Source organism: Gallinula chloropus (assembly GCF_964237585.1).
Source record: "Gallinula chloropus genome assembly, chromosome: 26".
Lineage (NCBI taxonomy): Eukaryota > Metazoa > Chordata > Aves > Gruiformes > Rallidae > Gallinula > Gallinula chloropus.
In genome coordinates this window covers 596708-614970 of record NC_140111.1, presented here as the reverse complement: position 1 = coordinate 614970, position 18263 = coordinate 596708, and the positions used below count along the sequence as shown (strand labels likewise).

Sequence of the window (18263 nt, the reverse complement as noted above, 5' to 3'; positions counted from 1 at the left end):
GCTGAATTCCCAGTGCTTTCTAAAGGAAAGGCCAGCTCCCAGCCCAAACCAGACAGCAGAAGAGAAAGAGGACCTGTTTACAGGTAACAACAGACTGGTCTCACAACACAGCCCTGTAATTGTGTGGTTTTGAATGGCTTATTAAAATCAAGTTGTGGGCGAGGCCTGGAGTTCCTCTCCAGAAGCCCTTTGCTGCCACCCCTGCTATCATCAGCACAACCCCTTACATTTGGTGGGGATGTTCCTCTCCTGCACACCGAGGGCGTTCTCACTGTCTGCGCTCCGCAGGCGGCCCCGGGGGTCCAGGTACTGCAGCGCCAGGCCCATGTTTTCTCCGTTGGTGCTTAAGGAGCGACTCGAAGGGACCAAGGTGAAGAGATTCCCTTGGTGACGCCGTATCCGGGGAAACGTCCTCCGGCCTGGAGAAACAGGGGAGAATTTCCAAACGGCATGTTTACAGGTGGAAGGTGATGGCTGGTGCTTGAGCAAAGAACAGAAGGGGAAGAGAGAGCCACGCTCTGGTCTGTTCCCATGGAGTGGAATCTACCCCCAAACAGACAAGATGAAAAATGTAACAGTTCAGGGCCCATGGTGCTTGAGTTCAGCACAGCTTTGGATCATCCCTGAAGCAGAAGGAAGAGAATACTTTGTAACGCCCTCAGTGCAGTACTGAGGATGGGAACTTGCCTTCCAAAGCAAGCGGCTGGTTCACAGGCCACCCCACAAGCTCCAGGGCTTGTTCACAACCACACAGGCAGAATGATTTTCTAGATAACATGGCAGGACTTGCAGATAAAAGCCACAGAGAACAATTATGACAACTTGTGCCTCTGATGGAACTCGGAGAAACTCATTTCCACAAAGCCATCTGTCTAGCAGAGATGTGATTCCTCAAGTCACTGGTATCTTTAAGAGACCCAGAAGCAAGTTGGCATTGTGAATTAGCAAAGCATAACGAAGCCCCGAGGTAGGAACCCACTATATATCACCAGAGGTAATACCTACGCCCACTGCTCAACCCCAGCAGTCCCTGATCAGTCTGGGTATCCCCAGAAAGGGCAGAGGAAACCAAGAATAACAAACAGCCACATCAGGTTACAGTGAAAACGTGGCACTATGCACAGCAGCATGAACTCCAGCGCTACCTGCAAGGGCACTTCAGACTCTTCAGCTGGGTCACCCTTCTCCCTGGAGGCTGCCACAGCCTCACCTTGTCCAAGCCTGGAATCAAAGGTCTGAAAGCAACTCACCGTCGTTGTAGTCTTTGTGCTGCATGGAGACGTTGTAGCGCCGGGGGTAGGTCCCACCTTTCCCTGCTTTGTCATAGATCTGATTCTCACGGTCTGGAAGGAGAGGCAAAGACAGCAGTGAGGCTTCTCCAACAAGCACACCTTCTCATGACAGTTTTCCTCTAACAGCAGGTGGTTTTTAGGAAGGGGTGAGGAATAAATGACTTCATAGCTTTTCAGTCCACACATCCCCACTTCTTCTGGTTATGTAATGCCAGCAAACACACAGGGCAGCCAGCAAACAGCAGAAAACACCTGGATCAAATAATCTCTATACTGGACACTGACATACCTGAGAACTCCTGTCTATTATCAGGAAAGCTCTGTGCCCTGGACATCCGCGACTTCCGAAAAGAGGGACTGTTAAAGAAAGAAGGGAAGAGTAAGTTCTGCTGTCTACTGGAGAAAAAACCTCAAACCTACAGAGACTTTAAATACAAGCCAATCCAATTGCAGATTTGTGTCCCTGCACTAATTTCACACTAATTAAAAGACAGCCATCCTTGCTGTTCAGTTTCTGCCCTGTATTCAGCCGTTCCCCAGCTGTGGTTTGAGACCCTCTTGCTTCAGCCACGTGAAACAGAAGGTTAAAAGCAAGGCTAAGAGGAAGAGCAGAGGAGGGCACTGCTTGCAGCACACTGCTCCTCAGGCAGTGGAGGACAGGGACCACTGTTCCAAGTGGTTTACCACGAGAGGTAGGAGTTCCTCTCATAAAAACCCCTCTGCACCTTCCCCTCTACCAGCAGCAGAGGAGAATAAACACAAACATTGCTTGTAACACTGGTCTCCCGCTCCTCTCCCCAGAAAGCAGGGCTCCTCAGACAAGCCTAAGTGTGGTCCCTTCTTTGGCAAAAGGCCTTTAACATCCCTTAAGAGATTACACAAACTCAAGCCGTGCCAGAGCCATGTTATTTGCACTATTTTTGGTTAACCAGTGTGAAGAGAGTGAGCCTGGTAACAGTTTTCACACTCCTTTCCTACTACACAAAGAACAGCTTCCACTCCCTACCAGGAATAACCAGGAAGGCTTCCCTCCCCCCACCAACATTCCACTTGGGCAGGGAAAGACAGGTAACAAATCAGCAGCATCTCCACCCCCAAACAAATGAACACATGCACATACACAGGGTAAGTGTGTGTGTTTCCTTCTAACCCCATAGACTGCAGGGAGTAGCTACAAAACCAAACCTCAGATGCCTGACAAAAGCATCCACTACCTACAGGAATCAGCTTGAAGAAATCTAAAAACACACTGAAGCCCAACACTGCAGGTGCTGGGAAGCCAGAGTCACTATTCAAGTTAGCAGGACCTACAGCTGCCACCACCACCTCAAGTAACAGCAAAGAAAGGGAAGAAAAGGATCTTGAGCATCAGGCTACGACAAACTCTCCATCAAAAGAAGAGCTCCCCAATTTACCTTTGAAATTAATATTGTACCTGGCAGGACACAGGAATCTAGTGTAATGATCTACTTCTGTAACCTTAGAATAGCTTGCTGAGGACTTTTTTCCCCGATGAATAAGTAAAGCCTTGTCTAAGAGAGATTTAAACACCCCGCAGCCAGATGTTCCCAGAGTCTCACCTTCCCAGAGACAACACATTTTAGAACTTTTTATTTCTAACACAGAGCTACTGAAGCTCTGCTTTGTTGGTGTATGGCTCTGCCAGAAAATAAAACAGCCTTAAGACATAGTTAATTCTAAGAAATGCATCGGGATATAGGTAGGAAGTTCCTATTTCTCTCCAAGAACATTTATGAGATGGAAAACAGACTTTTGTGTAAGTACAACTGGCATTTCAACTTGAGCACGTAAGTTCCTACCAGCCTGTACATTTGTACCTGTCTGCTGACCTGTCCAAGGACTGACAGCTTCCTGACACCGAGTTTTCAGCGCTGCTTAAAGGGTCCAGCATCTGCAACACAGAAGAAATCACACAGCAACATCAGTTCAACCAGAAAGAGGATCAGGGTCTGCTCCTGCTTGACTCGTGGACATGAGGATGAAGAATGGGGTCTAAATCTATTTAGAATGTACATTTTTCCTTTATCTCCCACAGAAATTGTTAAGGACAGATCAAATTTGAGCCACTGCTTTAGGTGTCAAAGGACTCTGCTGTGAAAATGAAAGGTTAAGGCCGCCTCGTGCTGCGTTTTGATCCCAACTGACTCCAGGAATGGAGCTGCTGCTGGTGCTGCAGCATCGCTCCTCCACCTGCACATCGGCCTCTGGCCTCGCTTCCTCCTTTTCTGAATGGAGAGCACAGTTGCAAATGCAAGAGGGTCACAGGAGCCTGGTAATAGGAAACCTGGGCACCCATGCACAATGCACACCAAAACCACTCATTCAGAGGTGGAGGGACGATGCCCAGCATGCATGGCAACTGCTTCTGGCAGCCCAACAAAGGCTCTGAGTAAAGCAGCACCAGTGGGTGGGAAGATTGTGGAGCGAATAGAGGGCCCAGTGAGCAGCAGCCAGACGTGCAGTTTTTCACCCTGGTGCTGGTACTTACACACTGTTCGTTGGTTTCTGGGATGAATTCACCTTCACTGTTTATGCTGGTGTAGGAACCCTGCCGAGCGATGCGCTGCTGCCTCTCTGGAACGTACCCAGGAGGTGGTGAACTCCGGCCTGTGTTCTGGGAACCTGGGCCAGAAAGGAGGGCAGGGTTGGGAGTTATGCTGACTGAAAGGAGACCGAGCGGGCACGTACGTGAAAGCCACACATTCCCCTCTAACACCAGACCTCTGTCATCACAGCAACTCTGAGTGAACCTTCCAGTCTGGACAGAAACGTAACCAGGAGGTGCCACATCAAAGAGCAGGTCACTTGCTGAGCACCTGTGTTGCCACTGTAGATACTGTAAGATTACTGGCAGCTCCTAACAGAGCAGCCACCGACTTCTGACTTCTGCTCAACCTCCTGCAGATAGCTTCAGCACCTTAGGGAAGGCAAGGGGCTCCAGGACACAAACTTCACTCACCTCCACTAAACAAAACATTTGTCAGGGCAACCAATCTTCTCCATTATCAGTAGCATCAATTTACCTTGAGTGGCAGCACTATCCCTGCTACTCATCCTCAGCTGCACTAATTTCCAGTTCCCATGGGAGCATGGTTACCTTTGGAAATAACCCCAAAAGTTCTGGTTCACTGTGTGAAAAATGACACTGTATGAGTAGTGTGGGTGAAAACACACCAAGGCCAATTCTGCCATTTCTGTTCCTTAGAGGAGACGGCTAGATGGACAGAGAGCACGTTCAGGGGCCAGAAGGATGATGAAAACATTCTGCTCATCTGCTAATGGGGCTACCTCAAGAGTTTTGTTGTGCTACATTCTGGGAAAAACTTCAACCCTAGGATTTGTTTTTCCTTGCAGAGCTCAAAGATGATGATACTTTAGAAACAGGATGATACAAAACCCTGTATCCACCTGCAACTCCCACCAAGTCAAGCAGTGAGCTCCAAGTAATGCTGTGGTCCAGCCAAGCTACTCAAGGTCACCCATGAAGTCAGAGACAGCGTTTTAAGCTCAGTGCTCAAGCTGTGCTCTTTACAATGCTGTCTTTAATTAACTGTGTGTACTCAGGTGCTATGAAAGATGGGTAAAGATCAGCAAATACTCTCCCAAGGAAAATATTTTCTACCAAAGTTATTGTAATAAGGAGCGAAGGCAAACAGCAGCAGCAGCTCACCAGACATCAGTGCACACACCTCTCAGAAGAGCACAGAAGGAAAGAAGAACCCAGCGCTGACAGGGCTTGGGGCGCGTGGGGGGAGCTGCATCACATGCAAAATACTCACTGAAATGAACAGGTATTGCTTAGAGAGCCACCACCTGATCTGAGCTCAGAGAGGCTCACGTGACCTTACCAGCCAAGTGGCATGGAGACAGACAAGAGAGCGTGCTCGGGCTGCATGGAGTCACGGGAGCACTTTCACTCCTTCCGCCGCGGTGCCGCGGTAGCCGAGGGGAGCCCAGTGCTGCTGGCACCAGCCCAGCTGCTATTGTGGAAAGGCCAGCAGCGCTGGGCAGGAAAGGGAAGCCAGCACTAAATCACTGCATATCAAAGGAAGCGAGTGGAAAAAACACAAGTGCTGCCAGAATGTTTAGCAACTCTTCTTTTTTTCCTCTATTTTTTAAAACCAGAAGTTCTCTTCACTCCCAAACTCGGAGCTGGGGACAGCAGGCCTGGGGCCCGTGCACTTGAAAGACAGGAACGACGCGATGTGTCTCCTGCACCTGAGGAGCTCCTGCTGAACGCTGCTTTCCACCCCCATTGCATGACAGAGCACGGGTAGGAATGTCTCCAGGACTGAAATGCTAGGAAACAGGGGGACATTCCTTTCCAAATGAAAGATGGGAAAAGAGAAGGGAGAAGAAACTGATTTAACACCAAGCTATTGCCAAATCGCTTTCAAACCTCTGACAGAACTGGAACCCTTCTGGGCCTCTTAATAATACAACAGTCTGGCACTTTGGCATGTTCAGAAAGTAAAACCAATGCTGTTTTGATTGATGAATGACAGGCTGATCGGGAAGCATCCATAAGATGCTGGGATAGGAAGAGAGAGACTGTACAACTGGGATACAGAAGGGACCTGTGAAGGAGCCCTGGGACAGGCTGCCTGGAGAGGCTGGGGAGTCTCCTCCTCTGGAGACATTCAAATGCCTGGACATGTTCCTGGGGGGTTTAGTCTGTGTGACTCTGCTCTGGCAGGGGGTGGGACTGGATGAGCTTCTGAGGTCCCTTCCAACCCCTGACATCCAGTGAGCCTGTGACAGACACTCTGTACAGGCTTTGGCATCGTTATCTGGATACCTTAAAGTGCCAACAAAGGAGAAAGGTTTTTTTTTTTAAATAAAATATTTTTGGCATTTGTCTATGAAAAAAGAAATACTGTGTTCAGATATGCATGGAGACTGCTGCCCCCCTCACAGGACCTTGGAATGTTGCTCTTTATGCATATTCACTTCAAACTGGAGCGGCTGGGAAATCCCTTCTCGTCCCAGTTTTGGTCACGTAATACACAAGTTTTCAGCACTTCTTTTGTTTGTTTCCTGCTGTGTGTAATGGAGCTGTATAAAAGGGGATGAGCAGGCTCTAAATGGGATACAAGCAGGTTTGCTGGACAAATCAGGTACTGAGAACTATTGCTGTAGATCTCAAGTCATCCTCTACCGAGCTGCCTCTGATCCTTGGTCAGAACAGCCTGGGTCTGACGCTGGTTTAGACCCTCCACTACAGAGACTGTCTGCTCCAGTTTAACAGGATTTGGTATTTGACACTAAGATTGCATTGCAAATAACCACCTAAAACCCTGTCATGATCACACCTCAGGTCTACACAGTTAATGAAACTGAACCACAGAGGGAGCTGGTTTAGCACTTGGAAACAAAGCAACTCCTGATAGTGTCCTCGTGACTTGCAGCACCTGCCATCCGAAGCATGAGGTCTGACAAGCCCTAAAATAGCTGTTGTAACTAACACAGCCATCCTCTGCTGCCCTTCCCAGCAGAATTTAGCTTTTTTCACTCCTCAAGCAAAAGTCATTTCCTCAGAACACCTTCTCAGGCTCTAGCTTTCACATCACAGATCCCTATTAATTGCTCACCTGCTCTTTCACTGCTCATGGAGTTCCATACCAAGAAGCCAGATTCTAAACCATAGACTTTTTATATACTTTTTTTAACCCATTAGTCTTCAAAGCCTTTTCAGTTTTAGTTTTTCATCTAAAAAAGTTACCAGCTTTGGCAGACTTCACCAGGGGTGTGAATAGCACCACACAGTTATAGAGTAACATAGAAGTTGGGGCGACTCAGACAAATCCACCAGAGATGGAAGTTAGAAAAATTACAGGAGTCTTACATGGACCTTCCCACTACAGATGAGCTCAGCTACAGAATCACAAAGGAAATCAAAGATATATATTACTCTGCCTTTTCTCATTTGCCAGTCACCTTTGATATGAGCCTTGAGCTCTATTCCTCAGAGAGTGAGAGGTTACGGAATTCGGTACGTAGGGCACTGTTGGATATGCAGTAGTAATCTGCTAGTAAAATGCTTGATTACAGGAGTGAGGACAGATTCCAAAGCCCAACATAAAAAAAAAATAAAAATCAAATCAAATGTAGGTTGCATGAAGAGAAATTGCCAATCTAAATAAAAAGCTTAATGGACCTCAGGTAAGCGTTCCAAACTTCTAACCTCAATGAATCTGGCTTTGGGACATCCCCTTAGCAGCTCTTCAGCTGTTCAACAACTTAGTAAGGAACTTTGAAACACTGCATTGTAAACATGTTAAGAGCTTTTGGAAACAAACTGCCTTGTCCTGGAATAACCCTTCCATTTTTCCTGGCTTTCCTAAACACTATGGTTATGGTATACCATAAACAGTGGTGCCCAAAAGATACCTTTTGCAAAACAAAGACAAGCAGAAGTGGCAGAAATACTCACTGACAGACAGATGCCTACTTCTGGGTTCTGGCTGCTGGTAGGGTGTGTTCACATCCCCCACAGATTGGGACGTTTTAATCCTGACTTGTTTGGGCAGTCCAGAATGGGGTGAAGAACTGGTCTGTTGGGTAAAATGGGAAAAAAAATAAAGAATAAATTAAATATGAGACCAAGGTGCTCTAACAGTTTGGCCAAAGTTTCAAAATCATCATTATGTTTAGTAGGAAGAAAGTAGCTGAGAAACAGCTCTAGTGCCTGGGATCTTATTAACTTCACAGCACACCAACAGTGAAAAAGCAAGCTTTACAACTATGGTGTAAACCAGGAGTTGAACAAGTAGAGCAGGCTGCCCTCCAGCCTCAAATCGAATGCAGGATTTACAAGTCTCCATCTGTGTCTTCCACTAGCATTTACCTATAAAACCATGGGGAGGGGGCTCGTATTGCTCTCTGGGACCACAACATGGGAGAACCTACGAGTTCCATCGGCCACCTTGGCCAGCAGAGATAAATTCTGCATTCTTCCAGCAGCACTTAGAGAGCAACCTGACTCCCCACAATCTCTAAAAATAAACTGGCAATTCAGTTCATCTAAGTGGGAGTTTAAGGGCACAAGGAGATTGGAGATGTCGTGATCAATGCTGCCTGTTGCTTTCATTCATCCTCCCTCAACAGACACCATCTAATTAAAGATCATTTCTCCACAGTGCCTTCATCTCATTCAGAGCAGGAAGAGGGACAATGGGAGACACGTCAAGGACTTCACCCCCATTTGTTGAGAAAGATGGAAGGGTTGTGGGGAAGGCCCTGCAGCGCGGGACAAGGCCCTGCAGCGCGGGACAAGGCCCTGCAGCGCGGGACAAGGCCCTGCAGTGGGGTTTTGCAGTTTCGGGCAGCAGAACTGGCACCCTCCTTGTGCAGCTCTTACACACAGCTCCGTGTGAGAGACTGCAAAGCCACTTCAGACTGTGGAGGGTGCTCCCTGAGAAGTGGAGACCACAGCTGCTGGCAGGTAACACCTCCCCATGGCTGATACAGGGCCCACGGGCTCCAAACACAGGACTGAAGAGGACACCAATGCTCTGAGGACGGTGCATGAAGGGTCACCCATCTCAAATACTGGACTGCCAGCCTCCCCCAAGCAGATGACATCCTGTGCATGTCAAAGCAGATGCTTCATACGACCAGAGAGTCTCCATTTTCATCTTGCTGTCCCAAGCTTTGTGAGAGGATATAAAATTCCCTTTCTCTTGCACGTTACAGAATGTAACTAACGCCTGTAAAGCACTTGTGTTGTAGGCATGAACAGACCTAGAGAGATGCCAAGGAAAAATGTTCTGCCTCTGAACATTATGTGCACAGGATTGGCAAACACGCCATGAGGCCACACAACCAAACAGCACAGGACAGCTGCTCATTTATTAAGCATTTACCCCTGGCAGAGTAAGGAGGGAGCCTGATTTAAATTACATCAACTCTACCGTGAGCAGATTCACGGGAGCTGAGTACAGGGTGCAGAGCTCACATCATTTATGTGGCCAGCCTGGCTTCAGTACTCTAGGTGTTCAACTTAACCAGTTCTTCCCATTAGTTTCTAAACACAAAGAAAGGACTGACAACAGTAGTGAGCTGCTTGGGAAAAGAAAGCACAAATGAGCCACAAAAAAGGCACAAGGAAATTAATCCAAACGCTATTCACACACGCAGGCTCTCAGTACTAGTCACACAGCTACTGCTGTAAGGTTAATTTGGTTTATAGACACATTTGTGCCAGAGTCATGGCATTACCTTTCCATCCCCAGAAAAAGAAAAGAGCACAACCAAAACAAAATCTGCATCCTGTACTTCAGGAAAAATAATGCTTCCCGCTCCCTCAGTGGGATGAGATCATGCAGCCAAGAAACCTCCTTCAGACTTGTGGGCTTTTGCTTTATCACATGTAGGGCTCTCCTCTCAGGCAACTCAGAGCTGAAGAGGAAGTCAGAGGAGAGGGGGGAAACAGTGGCACTTACTGAAGACTTCGCTGTTTGTTTCTGCTTTGAGCAAAAGAGGAAAAAACAGCTAATAAAAGGACAACACCACAGAGCTGGCTGGTGTAGGGATGAGATTTACTAAGTGTTTACTGTAGGTGGCTTATGTAAAGCTTAGATAGTATCATTTAACATCTGGTTTGCAGTTTGAAGACACTGGAATTATGAGGGCTGTAAAAGGGGATTGTTTTGCTGTGTCATACCAAAAGCTGAGGCCACCTTTTACAGACTGTTTCCTGACAACACAGAGCACTGTCTGATTACACTAGGTCAGACCAAAGGCCTTCTTGCCAAGTATTGTCTTCAGAAGAGCCAGTATCAAACATGTAGGGAATGGGCACAGGATGAGAAACAGCATCATCCCCTCCTACACCTTTCCAGCTCTTGGCTTCCAGTCATTTGAGCAAGGGCTGTCAGCACTCCTGAAGGTCTCTGTATTTCTATTAACATGGATTATCAAATTCAAAAATAGCAAGGGGCATATTTAAGTTCTCCTGACAGTTTCAAGCATTACAGGTGCGATTACTTTGAGAGTTTGAGCAGAACTTGACTAGGGATGAACATTCAAGACCAACAAGGTGCTACCAACAGGGCTTCCCAGGCAGAGTCGCCTTTTGTGTCGCACTCTTCAAGAGAATGTGACAGTTTGCAAATCAAATATCTAAGCTCTCAAGGTCTCTGGCTCATAAAGCTCTATGAGGGGAAAAAAACACAAAAATGAAGACACTGGTTGAGTGAACAAAGTTCTTCAGTCCCAGATCAGCACTAAGGGAAACTTCTGAACTCTTTTTGCCCTCTTTGCTCGCACTTCAATTCACTGTCCAGAACAGGCAGCTCTGGGAGTGTGACTTAAAAACTTGCTTCTCATGTTATGATCTTTTCTGCTGGAAAGTGTGAGCTACACTGACACCCACTGCCATGGCCACCAGTGGTACAGGGAAGTGAGCAGAGACACAACCAAACTCATTTTAGGCATGAATACAGCATCACTAGCTAAAAGCAACTTAGTTTTCTCCAGGGTAAGGCTGGATTCAATGCATTAAGCTATGAAACTGAAAAATCATTGGGAGCTGCCCTTGGGCTTCTCACCCAGGAAAAAAAGAAGTGCTAATAGCTTGTCTTCAAGGACAGCCTGTGCTTTCTCCAAGGCAAGGTAATTACATGCATTTTCAACACTCTGCTATTAATCAAAGGTAAAAAAAGTTCTCTGGGAACCAAACTCATTAAGTGTTTTCTGAATACAATCATTGGGTCCTTGATATAAAATGGCTCTCATCTTGCAGCTTAAAAAGCTGCAATGTTTTACTGCCTGAACGGCTGCTGAAGCCAGGAAAAGAAAGACAGGTGAAAAGAAGAGATCCCTCTAGCTAAGCCAAGGCAAAGAGGATAAACACAGGCATTTGTGAAGAGTGACTTTACTTATTCCTGATGCTCTCAGGTAAGGCCACTATCACGTTTGAGACTTAAGGGTAAAAACCTTCATGTTGCTGCAATTACAGAAGTTGTTACCTACATGGTTTCTGTCCTGAGACAGCAGTAATATTCGAAGGCTTTTCACATTAGAGCTTCGGTCTAAGAGATCTACAGCTTTATCCAGATCATCCTGATTTTTCAAAGGAATAGATAGCTGCAAAATAAAGAACAGGAAAAAAAATCATTAGCAAAGACAGAAAAAATATGTTTACTTCCACAACAGCTATTTAAACAAACACCTGGAAAAAGAGCCCAAGGAATTTAAGATAGGAGTCTGATTGCTCAATTATTCCACAAATTATCAGTGCAATACTTAGTGTGCTTTTTAACACAGCCTTTCTCCCACACTGACCCCATGCAAATTGCTCTAAAGCAGCACCCACAATAATATTCATTGTTACCTGAACTTGTTTGCAAAGCACGAGTCAGAGACAGGCCCCTGACTGCCTGGGCTCATATGCACTGACCTAACAATCCAGTAAAAAATTGGTTTCAGGTAAAGACTAGAACAAAGATGATTAATGCTTTGAAAGAGGGACTCAGAGAAGGATTTAAAGGTCACTAACGAGTAACCCCATGGAGTTACACTGAGACACTCTCTATTCTACAGCCCGCTCACATCCTGAAACACGCGTGTTACTAAGACATTAGTCTGACTCTTCCTGGTGAAAGGGGCTTTGCAGCTCTCATCAGGGAAGCAGTCCTGACCGGTGGCAGGGCACCACCACCACAAAATCAAACCAAACAAGGAAAACCCAGCGTGGCCAGAGGGAGAAAGCCAACAAAGCACTTTCAATTATTAACAGGAACTATGCTGTTTCTCAGAGACAAATGCTACTCCCCATGCTCCCTGTTCTCTAACTCCCCTTGTCCACCTAATAGCTGGGCAATAATCAGGAAGGGTGGAAGCCCACGGGAGGTAAATGTGTTGCAAACAGCTGGATGGTCAGTGGGCACACACAAACAGCACTGGCCCTGCCTTCAGGCAGATGAAGTGACTCTGGGACTGCTTGCAGTCCTCAGGCTCTGTGTGTGTGCAATTATTGCTTTCAACAGTGAAAATACTTCAAATACCTCTTTTTTTTTACTACCCCAAGAGAGTCTCCCAAACAATTCAAGCGTAAGGAAGCACGATGCTGATGTCTGTACCACACACATCAGTGTGATGCTCTGCCAGTGCCTGCACGCTCTCCTCTGGAACAGAGGGGTCCAACTAGGGCTCGTATCAGAGGGAAGGACTGAAAATTAGAATTCAGGGTACAAAATCTGGGATGGGAGGAGGCGTCATAGGTGCTGCCCAGCGTGTTACATGCTCCGAGTGCTGATACAACGCTCTGTACCTCATTGTTCATGTAGTGGAGGTCCAGGGGCTGGCCAAAGGCTGTTTTCACTTTCTGCTGCACGTCTTCGTAGCGCACGGGACGGACAAAGGGGATAATTCTGGAACAGAAGAGAATCACTGATTGAATTCAGAGATGTACTTGACAGTGCAATCAGATTAGACAGTTGAACTGTTATAAACACATTTGAATGTTCTCTCTTCATCCTCAAGCAGGTAGGTAATGAATCTTTCTAATTTGAACTGATATTAATTATTTTAGCAAGGAATTCTTGATCTCTGGTCCATTTCCAAACGGTTTGTCACAATGCAACATTCAACTGAAGATTTCCAATTGAAAGCCTTTCTCCCTGGAAAGAAAAATATCCTTTCCCCAATACATTTCTTCCACAAATCTCCTGTGCACTTCTGGCTTGAAGAATACTGCCTCAGGCACAAAACACAAACAAATACATTCAGTGAGAGTTGAATTAAAAGCTGCAAAGGGCCAAGAGAACCAAGAAGTATTTGGTTTAACTGCTCCAGTATCTGAACTCAGAAACTCTCTCCCTAAAAATTTCCAAATCGCGTTCCAGCCGAAAGGTTTCAACAAACATTCCCACAGCAGAGTTCGTCCTGAGCTCCCGAGGGGACGGCACGAAGGGATCTGAAAAGCTGCTTTCCCAAAGGTGGTCTGTGGCAGTAGCTCCCTCTGCACACTCAAACATCTGAATCACAGACTGGCTGCTCCTGCAGTTCTCCTTCAAACCCTGTGCACCATGGCAGTGGCTTCTCCTCAGAGTTCTGGTCAAATCTAACTGTAACCATGCAATGCTTTATCACTCATGGCATTATTTAAATAAACTGCCTATTTTTGGTTTTAATTATAAGCCTAATAGATAAAAATTTAAATATTGCTTCAGATGAATATCAGTGGCTAGCTGACATCCAGTAATTCCAAATATTCCCACAGAATAAGCATGTAAGGCAGATCAGGCTTGTACTTATGCCTCTTCCTCCAAGTCTTATTCCAAGGTAACGTGCACCCTCACCAACTGACTGACACACAAAATACACCCAGGTGTAAATTACTCTGATTATCTGCCCAGCCCTTGTGACACACCAACTCCTCAGTGCAGCACTCCACAGCTTCCCCAACAGTTGAGTGGCAGCAGTTTCAGACTCACATACTCAAACAGCCCCAAGAAATCCAAACCAGCAACAGGCTTCGCGTCCTAGGGGATCCCTGTGGCACCTCACACTTTGCAGAAGGTGATGGCATAGTTTCCTTTGTTGGGTTTTTATTACTGTTTTGCCTACCTTGGAATAGAAACTCTATTGCTTTAGGCAAAGTCATAATATGAAGTTCCAGCAAAGCATCTAAAGCTGTTCATTTTAGAGGAATATAGTTCACGACCCACTATTCTAGCAGACCAAGGACGTCTACTGCTCGGAAACCCACTTTTCATCTCTTTGCTGCCCAAGGCCCAGATGGTTGGTTGCTCCTGCCCTCAGGCTCCTGCAACCAGCATTCTCACCATCTGCCTCCATGAGATCAGGCTCCATCTCCACCAGCATGTTAAACAAACAGCTGTGGGGCAGAGCAGCCAGCCACCATCGTTCTGAAAGCTGCTTACCCCAGCGGGGCAACTAGAAACAACTCAGCTTCCTCATAGCTGAAACACCACCATAAAAAAGCTTGATCCTTAGCACTGCTGAACAATTCTGCTATCAGGCAGAAATAGGAAGACGTGACCAGACCACAGAAACTCAAGACCTATCCTGCTCACAGGGGGAACTCTTTCAGCTCAGTGAAATGCTGAATCACCTCTGGGGAAGCTCACAGTTCTTGCTGGATGCTTTGGGCAACAGGCTGTTTCCAAAACACCCATACAGGTTGCTTTGCCAGCACTTGGTGCCCTTTCATGATATGCAGCTTTTGTTCAAACAGCTCTGGTGTTAGTTGACTTCCTCAGCCCCTCCCCAGGAAGGGTTCATCTTGCTCCCAGACCTACAACATTCAGCTATTGAGAAATAATTGTCCTTGTTAAAAGCAGCCCACCATAACATTTTCTACATATTACTAAGAAACCCATCCATGAAATTATAGTCCTCTGGCACCACACAAACCTAATTTAGCTCTCAGTTGAGCTGAAGTCCCTTATAAAGACTTCCATTCTACACTCAAGGCATTAAAAAGCAGAGCTGTTCTCAGGTGCCACAAATTCTATTAGTTTAAAAACTCTGCGCACTCTTCTAACACAAAGTCATGGACTGGAGGGTTTAAGGAGCCCATTCCTGCCTGACCACCTTAAATACCTGTGGTTAGATCTGGCAGCTCCTCTGAAACCAAGCACACACACTTACATTCTCAGTGCAAGCTTGCTGTCTGTAACTGCATACCGCTCTGGGAACGGGGAATGCAGGGGAGCGTAACTGCATAATTAGACTGACACACAATCAACCTTTTCATTCTAATGTTACTTCAGGAAAAAAACCCAACCACCTTTCTTCTCCCCTGAGCTCTGTGCCATCTCAAACGCTCTGAGCCATGTGAGAGGACAGGACTGTGACAAGGTTTTGCTTCCGAGTTCTCCCGTCCTAACACGGTATCACAAGGGACTGTGGCATGTGGCACAGTTGGCTCTGCTGTGCTCTGCACCCTGCCTGTGACACAGCAGAGCACTGAGCAGATCTGGCTGACAAAGGTGGCAGTACATCCCCACTGCCACAATTTCTCCTTGAACACCACAAGTCAGATTAATAGTGACAGGACTTGGGTGAATGAAAACTTCACAGGTCACACTGACTGCTTTACCAACAAAGAATCCCTCTGCTTTTGTGTTCTAACAAAAACCCCTAGTCTGACAAAGGAGGAGCTTCGGAGGCTCAGCCAGCAGCCTTTGCTAGCACCAGGCTATTAGGCTCACTACACACAGCTCGCAGTGCTGTACTATTAACTTCAAATTCACGTGTTAGCATCAAACCAGGAGCTACTACGTGTTCAAAGTACTTGTGGGATGGGGAAACCAAGGATTCTCACAGGACGTCGGCAAAGACGAGCACATAAATTCATGCTCACAATTCAATTCACTTCTTCAGCAAAAAGAAAGGAAGAAAGAAACTGGACTGTAGTATCAAGATCCCTTTTCCCCTCACTAAGCTACTACAAGAGTAGCTGTAAAGTAGCTACAAGCTCAGAGCTCCTCCTGTCCGTTCACAGGACCATGGAACAGCCGTAACAGCACCAAGAGTTCCTCTCCATCAGATGATGTGAGGGGCTGTTTGAGCCCTACTGTGCCATGTCTAGGCAATTCTACCCACTGCCAACTATACTGCAAACACCAAAACAGTAAATTCAATTGATTCTGTTATTTTGGGAAAAGAAGTGTTTCAAAGCCAAGTATCAGAGGAAATATCAAACAAACTTGAGACCAGTGAAAACATCTTCCCTTGCTGTATCTGCTGCTCAGTCACAGCAGGACAGCAACAGGTCATCAGGAAGTGAGAAACTAGAAAAGAATGACACTAATTTGATCCGTTTTGTTTGGTTTCAGTTAAATGCAACAAATAGGGAGCCCATCTGAAATAAGACTATCAGGCTGAATTTCACTTACAAATAGACATGCAACCAAACCAAAGTGGTGTATGACATGCTGATTTTTAAACAAAACAGAGTTGTGTGAGACCTGTTTTGCTGTTGCCTTTACTGGAACAAGGAAAGTGAAACCAACAAAGCTTCTAACCAAAATTACTAATGACTGACTAATTCTGCTAAGCAAAGAATCAAAGCAGTGCAGACAGACTTACCGCCTTTCTCCATTGTGCTCAAACTTTATCCTTACATCGTTCTGCAGAAGAAAGAGCAAGCTGTTAGTTCACAATGAAACTCTGGCATAAATTATATGATTTTCATCATACTGGTGGTTTTAAAAGTCCAAACATAAAGCAGGTCAATCTGTGGCTGCAGCAGGCATCAGCTCCTCCAATGCCAACCTGAACATTAAGTCTGGGACTTGCTCTGTGGAAGCTGAAGCAAACTGTGGACAAGTGGCTGATGTGTGAACGTGGCACCATGGGGAACTGCTAATGCAGAAAAAGGAGGAAAGGGGTAAAATTTGTACTAATTGTCATGTAAACAGAGTATATGGAAACACACCTTAACTGAAGGGAAAATTAACCCATCTTTAAACTCCACAGTACAAGTCCAAAATTGAGTCCAACTGCATATTCATCTGAACTGGGCTAATTCCCTCTGTGTGTCCTCAGAGCAAGTGTGTTTCCCTCTCAGGCAAAACCAGAGAGGTGCAGGCAGCGTGCTACATCCTTCTTCTGAAGGCACTGACTGAACCTCTGCTCTTCCATGGAAGCAGCCCCTGAAACCCAAACCATGAAGTTACAAAGGAGTTAACTATGGGACACCTTTAAAGTGCACAGGGTGATCGATGGTATCTGGCAGACAGCTAAAAGCACCCACTGTGCAACCTGTGCATTGCACTGTAAACTCAGAAGATGCTTTGTGGCACGGAAGAGTCATCATGTTGAACTTTCAACTCTGGAGATCGAAGTTCAAATCCCAATTTAGGTCACAAAGATAAAAATAAAAGGGAAAAATCTGCTCTGATAAGACTCAATTTCTGCTGCACAATTTATGTGATTGGGATAGATTAAGCCATCTGTGAAAGCCTTAGACAATAGGCAATCATACATCTAGGAACTTCAAAAAAACCATGGCCAGGAAATGCTCTTTAGCTAGAGGAAGTATCTGGCAGGCCCAGTGGTCAAGAATGCAGCTCAAAGGGACGCGTGTGCAGTCACTGCCAGTACACTGTATTCCTGCTGCAGTCCTGGAGGCACTGGATTAGCGTGGCAAATGAGCTTCCCAACCAGAACAACAGTCGTCTGCAGGCAGACAACTCACAGCACTTCACCAGAGATGGTTTCTCGGATGGGGGAAGAGAAAGAACTTACTCCAGAATGACAGCAAAATGTAGCAAGTTCTAGGGAACTCATTTAATTAACAGTGAAGGAAAAATGCCACAAACTGCACAGGAATAATAAACTAGAAAAGATGTTCACCAGGCAAGTGTTGATGTTTCTTAGACACAAAGGATGGAGGAATGATCCCAAGGCATTATGGATCTTCAGGAAAGGACGGCTACACCACGCCACCCAGTCTAAGGGAACGGAACAGCACTGTTTGGACTAAACTGAAGCCATTTTTTGGATTCAATTTCTGACCCCAAGATGTGTATTAAGACATGAAACAGCTAAGCCACAAAGCCCTCACTAGTTATAATTAGACAACACTAAGAGATCCTCAGGGTTCCTTGGAAACCTTTCTTCACCTCGCTGTTACCTCTCAACGCATCGCACACTCCCAGACCCGTGATGTGTAACAAAGGGGAGGGGTGGCAGGTGGCACCCATCTCCTGACAGTGTTCCCAGAAGGATCAGGCCACTCGTGTCTATTTTTCCAAGCCCTAAGAGAAGGTATTTGAAGAGATCTTAGTGTTGACACTTCAAAGGGAACCTGGAGGAGCTAAACATCCAGCACTGTTTCCTCTGAAAGCACTGCATCTTACACAAATCGCTTTTCAAAGCAACTCTCATAAACTGTCCTAAGAGAGGAGCAGGAAATCCAGTCCAAGTTTGGTGCTCTCGTGTTCCAGGTCTGGGATGCGGTATCATAAATAA

General features: G+C 46.1%; 1 protein-coding gene across 1 annotated transcript in view; it reads right to left on the bottom strand.

Moving 5' to 3' along the window:
* The window catches only part of MAP3K3 (mitogen-activated protein kinase kinase kinase 3), a gene marked incomplete at both ends in the record, with an annotated part of 28760 nt that overhangs the window by 7301 nt on the left and 3196 nt on the right, over window positions 1-18263 (bottom strand). The window contains 9 exons of the mRNA XM_084275349.1: window positions 228-419; window positions 1251-1343; window positions 1582-1649; window positions 3143-3204; window positions 3802-3935; window positions 7747-7867; window positions 11289-11402; window positions 12589-12688; window positions 16377-16417. Of these exons, the coding sequence (XP_084131475.1) occupies window positions 228-419; window positions 1251-1343; window positions 1582-1649; window positions 3143-3204; window positions 3802-3935; window positions 7747-7867; window positions 11289-11402; window positions 12589-12688; window positions 16377-16417 (925 nt within the window). The remainder of the gene's footprint in view (window positions 1-227; window positions 420-1250; window positions 1344-1581; window positions 1650-3142; window positions 3205-3801; window positions 3936-7746; window positions 7868-11288; window positions 11403-12588; window positions 12689-16376; window positions 16418-18263) is intronic.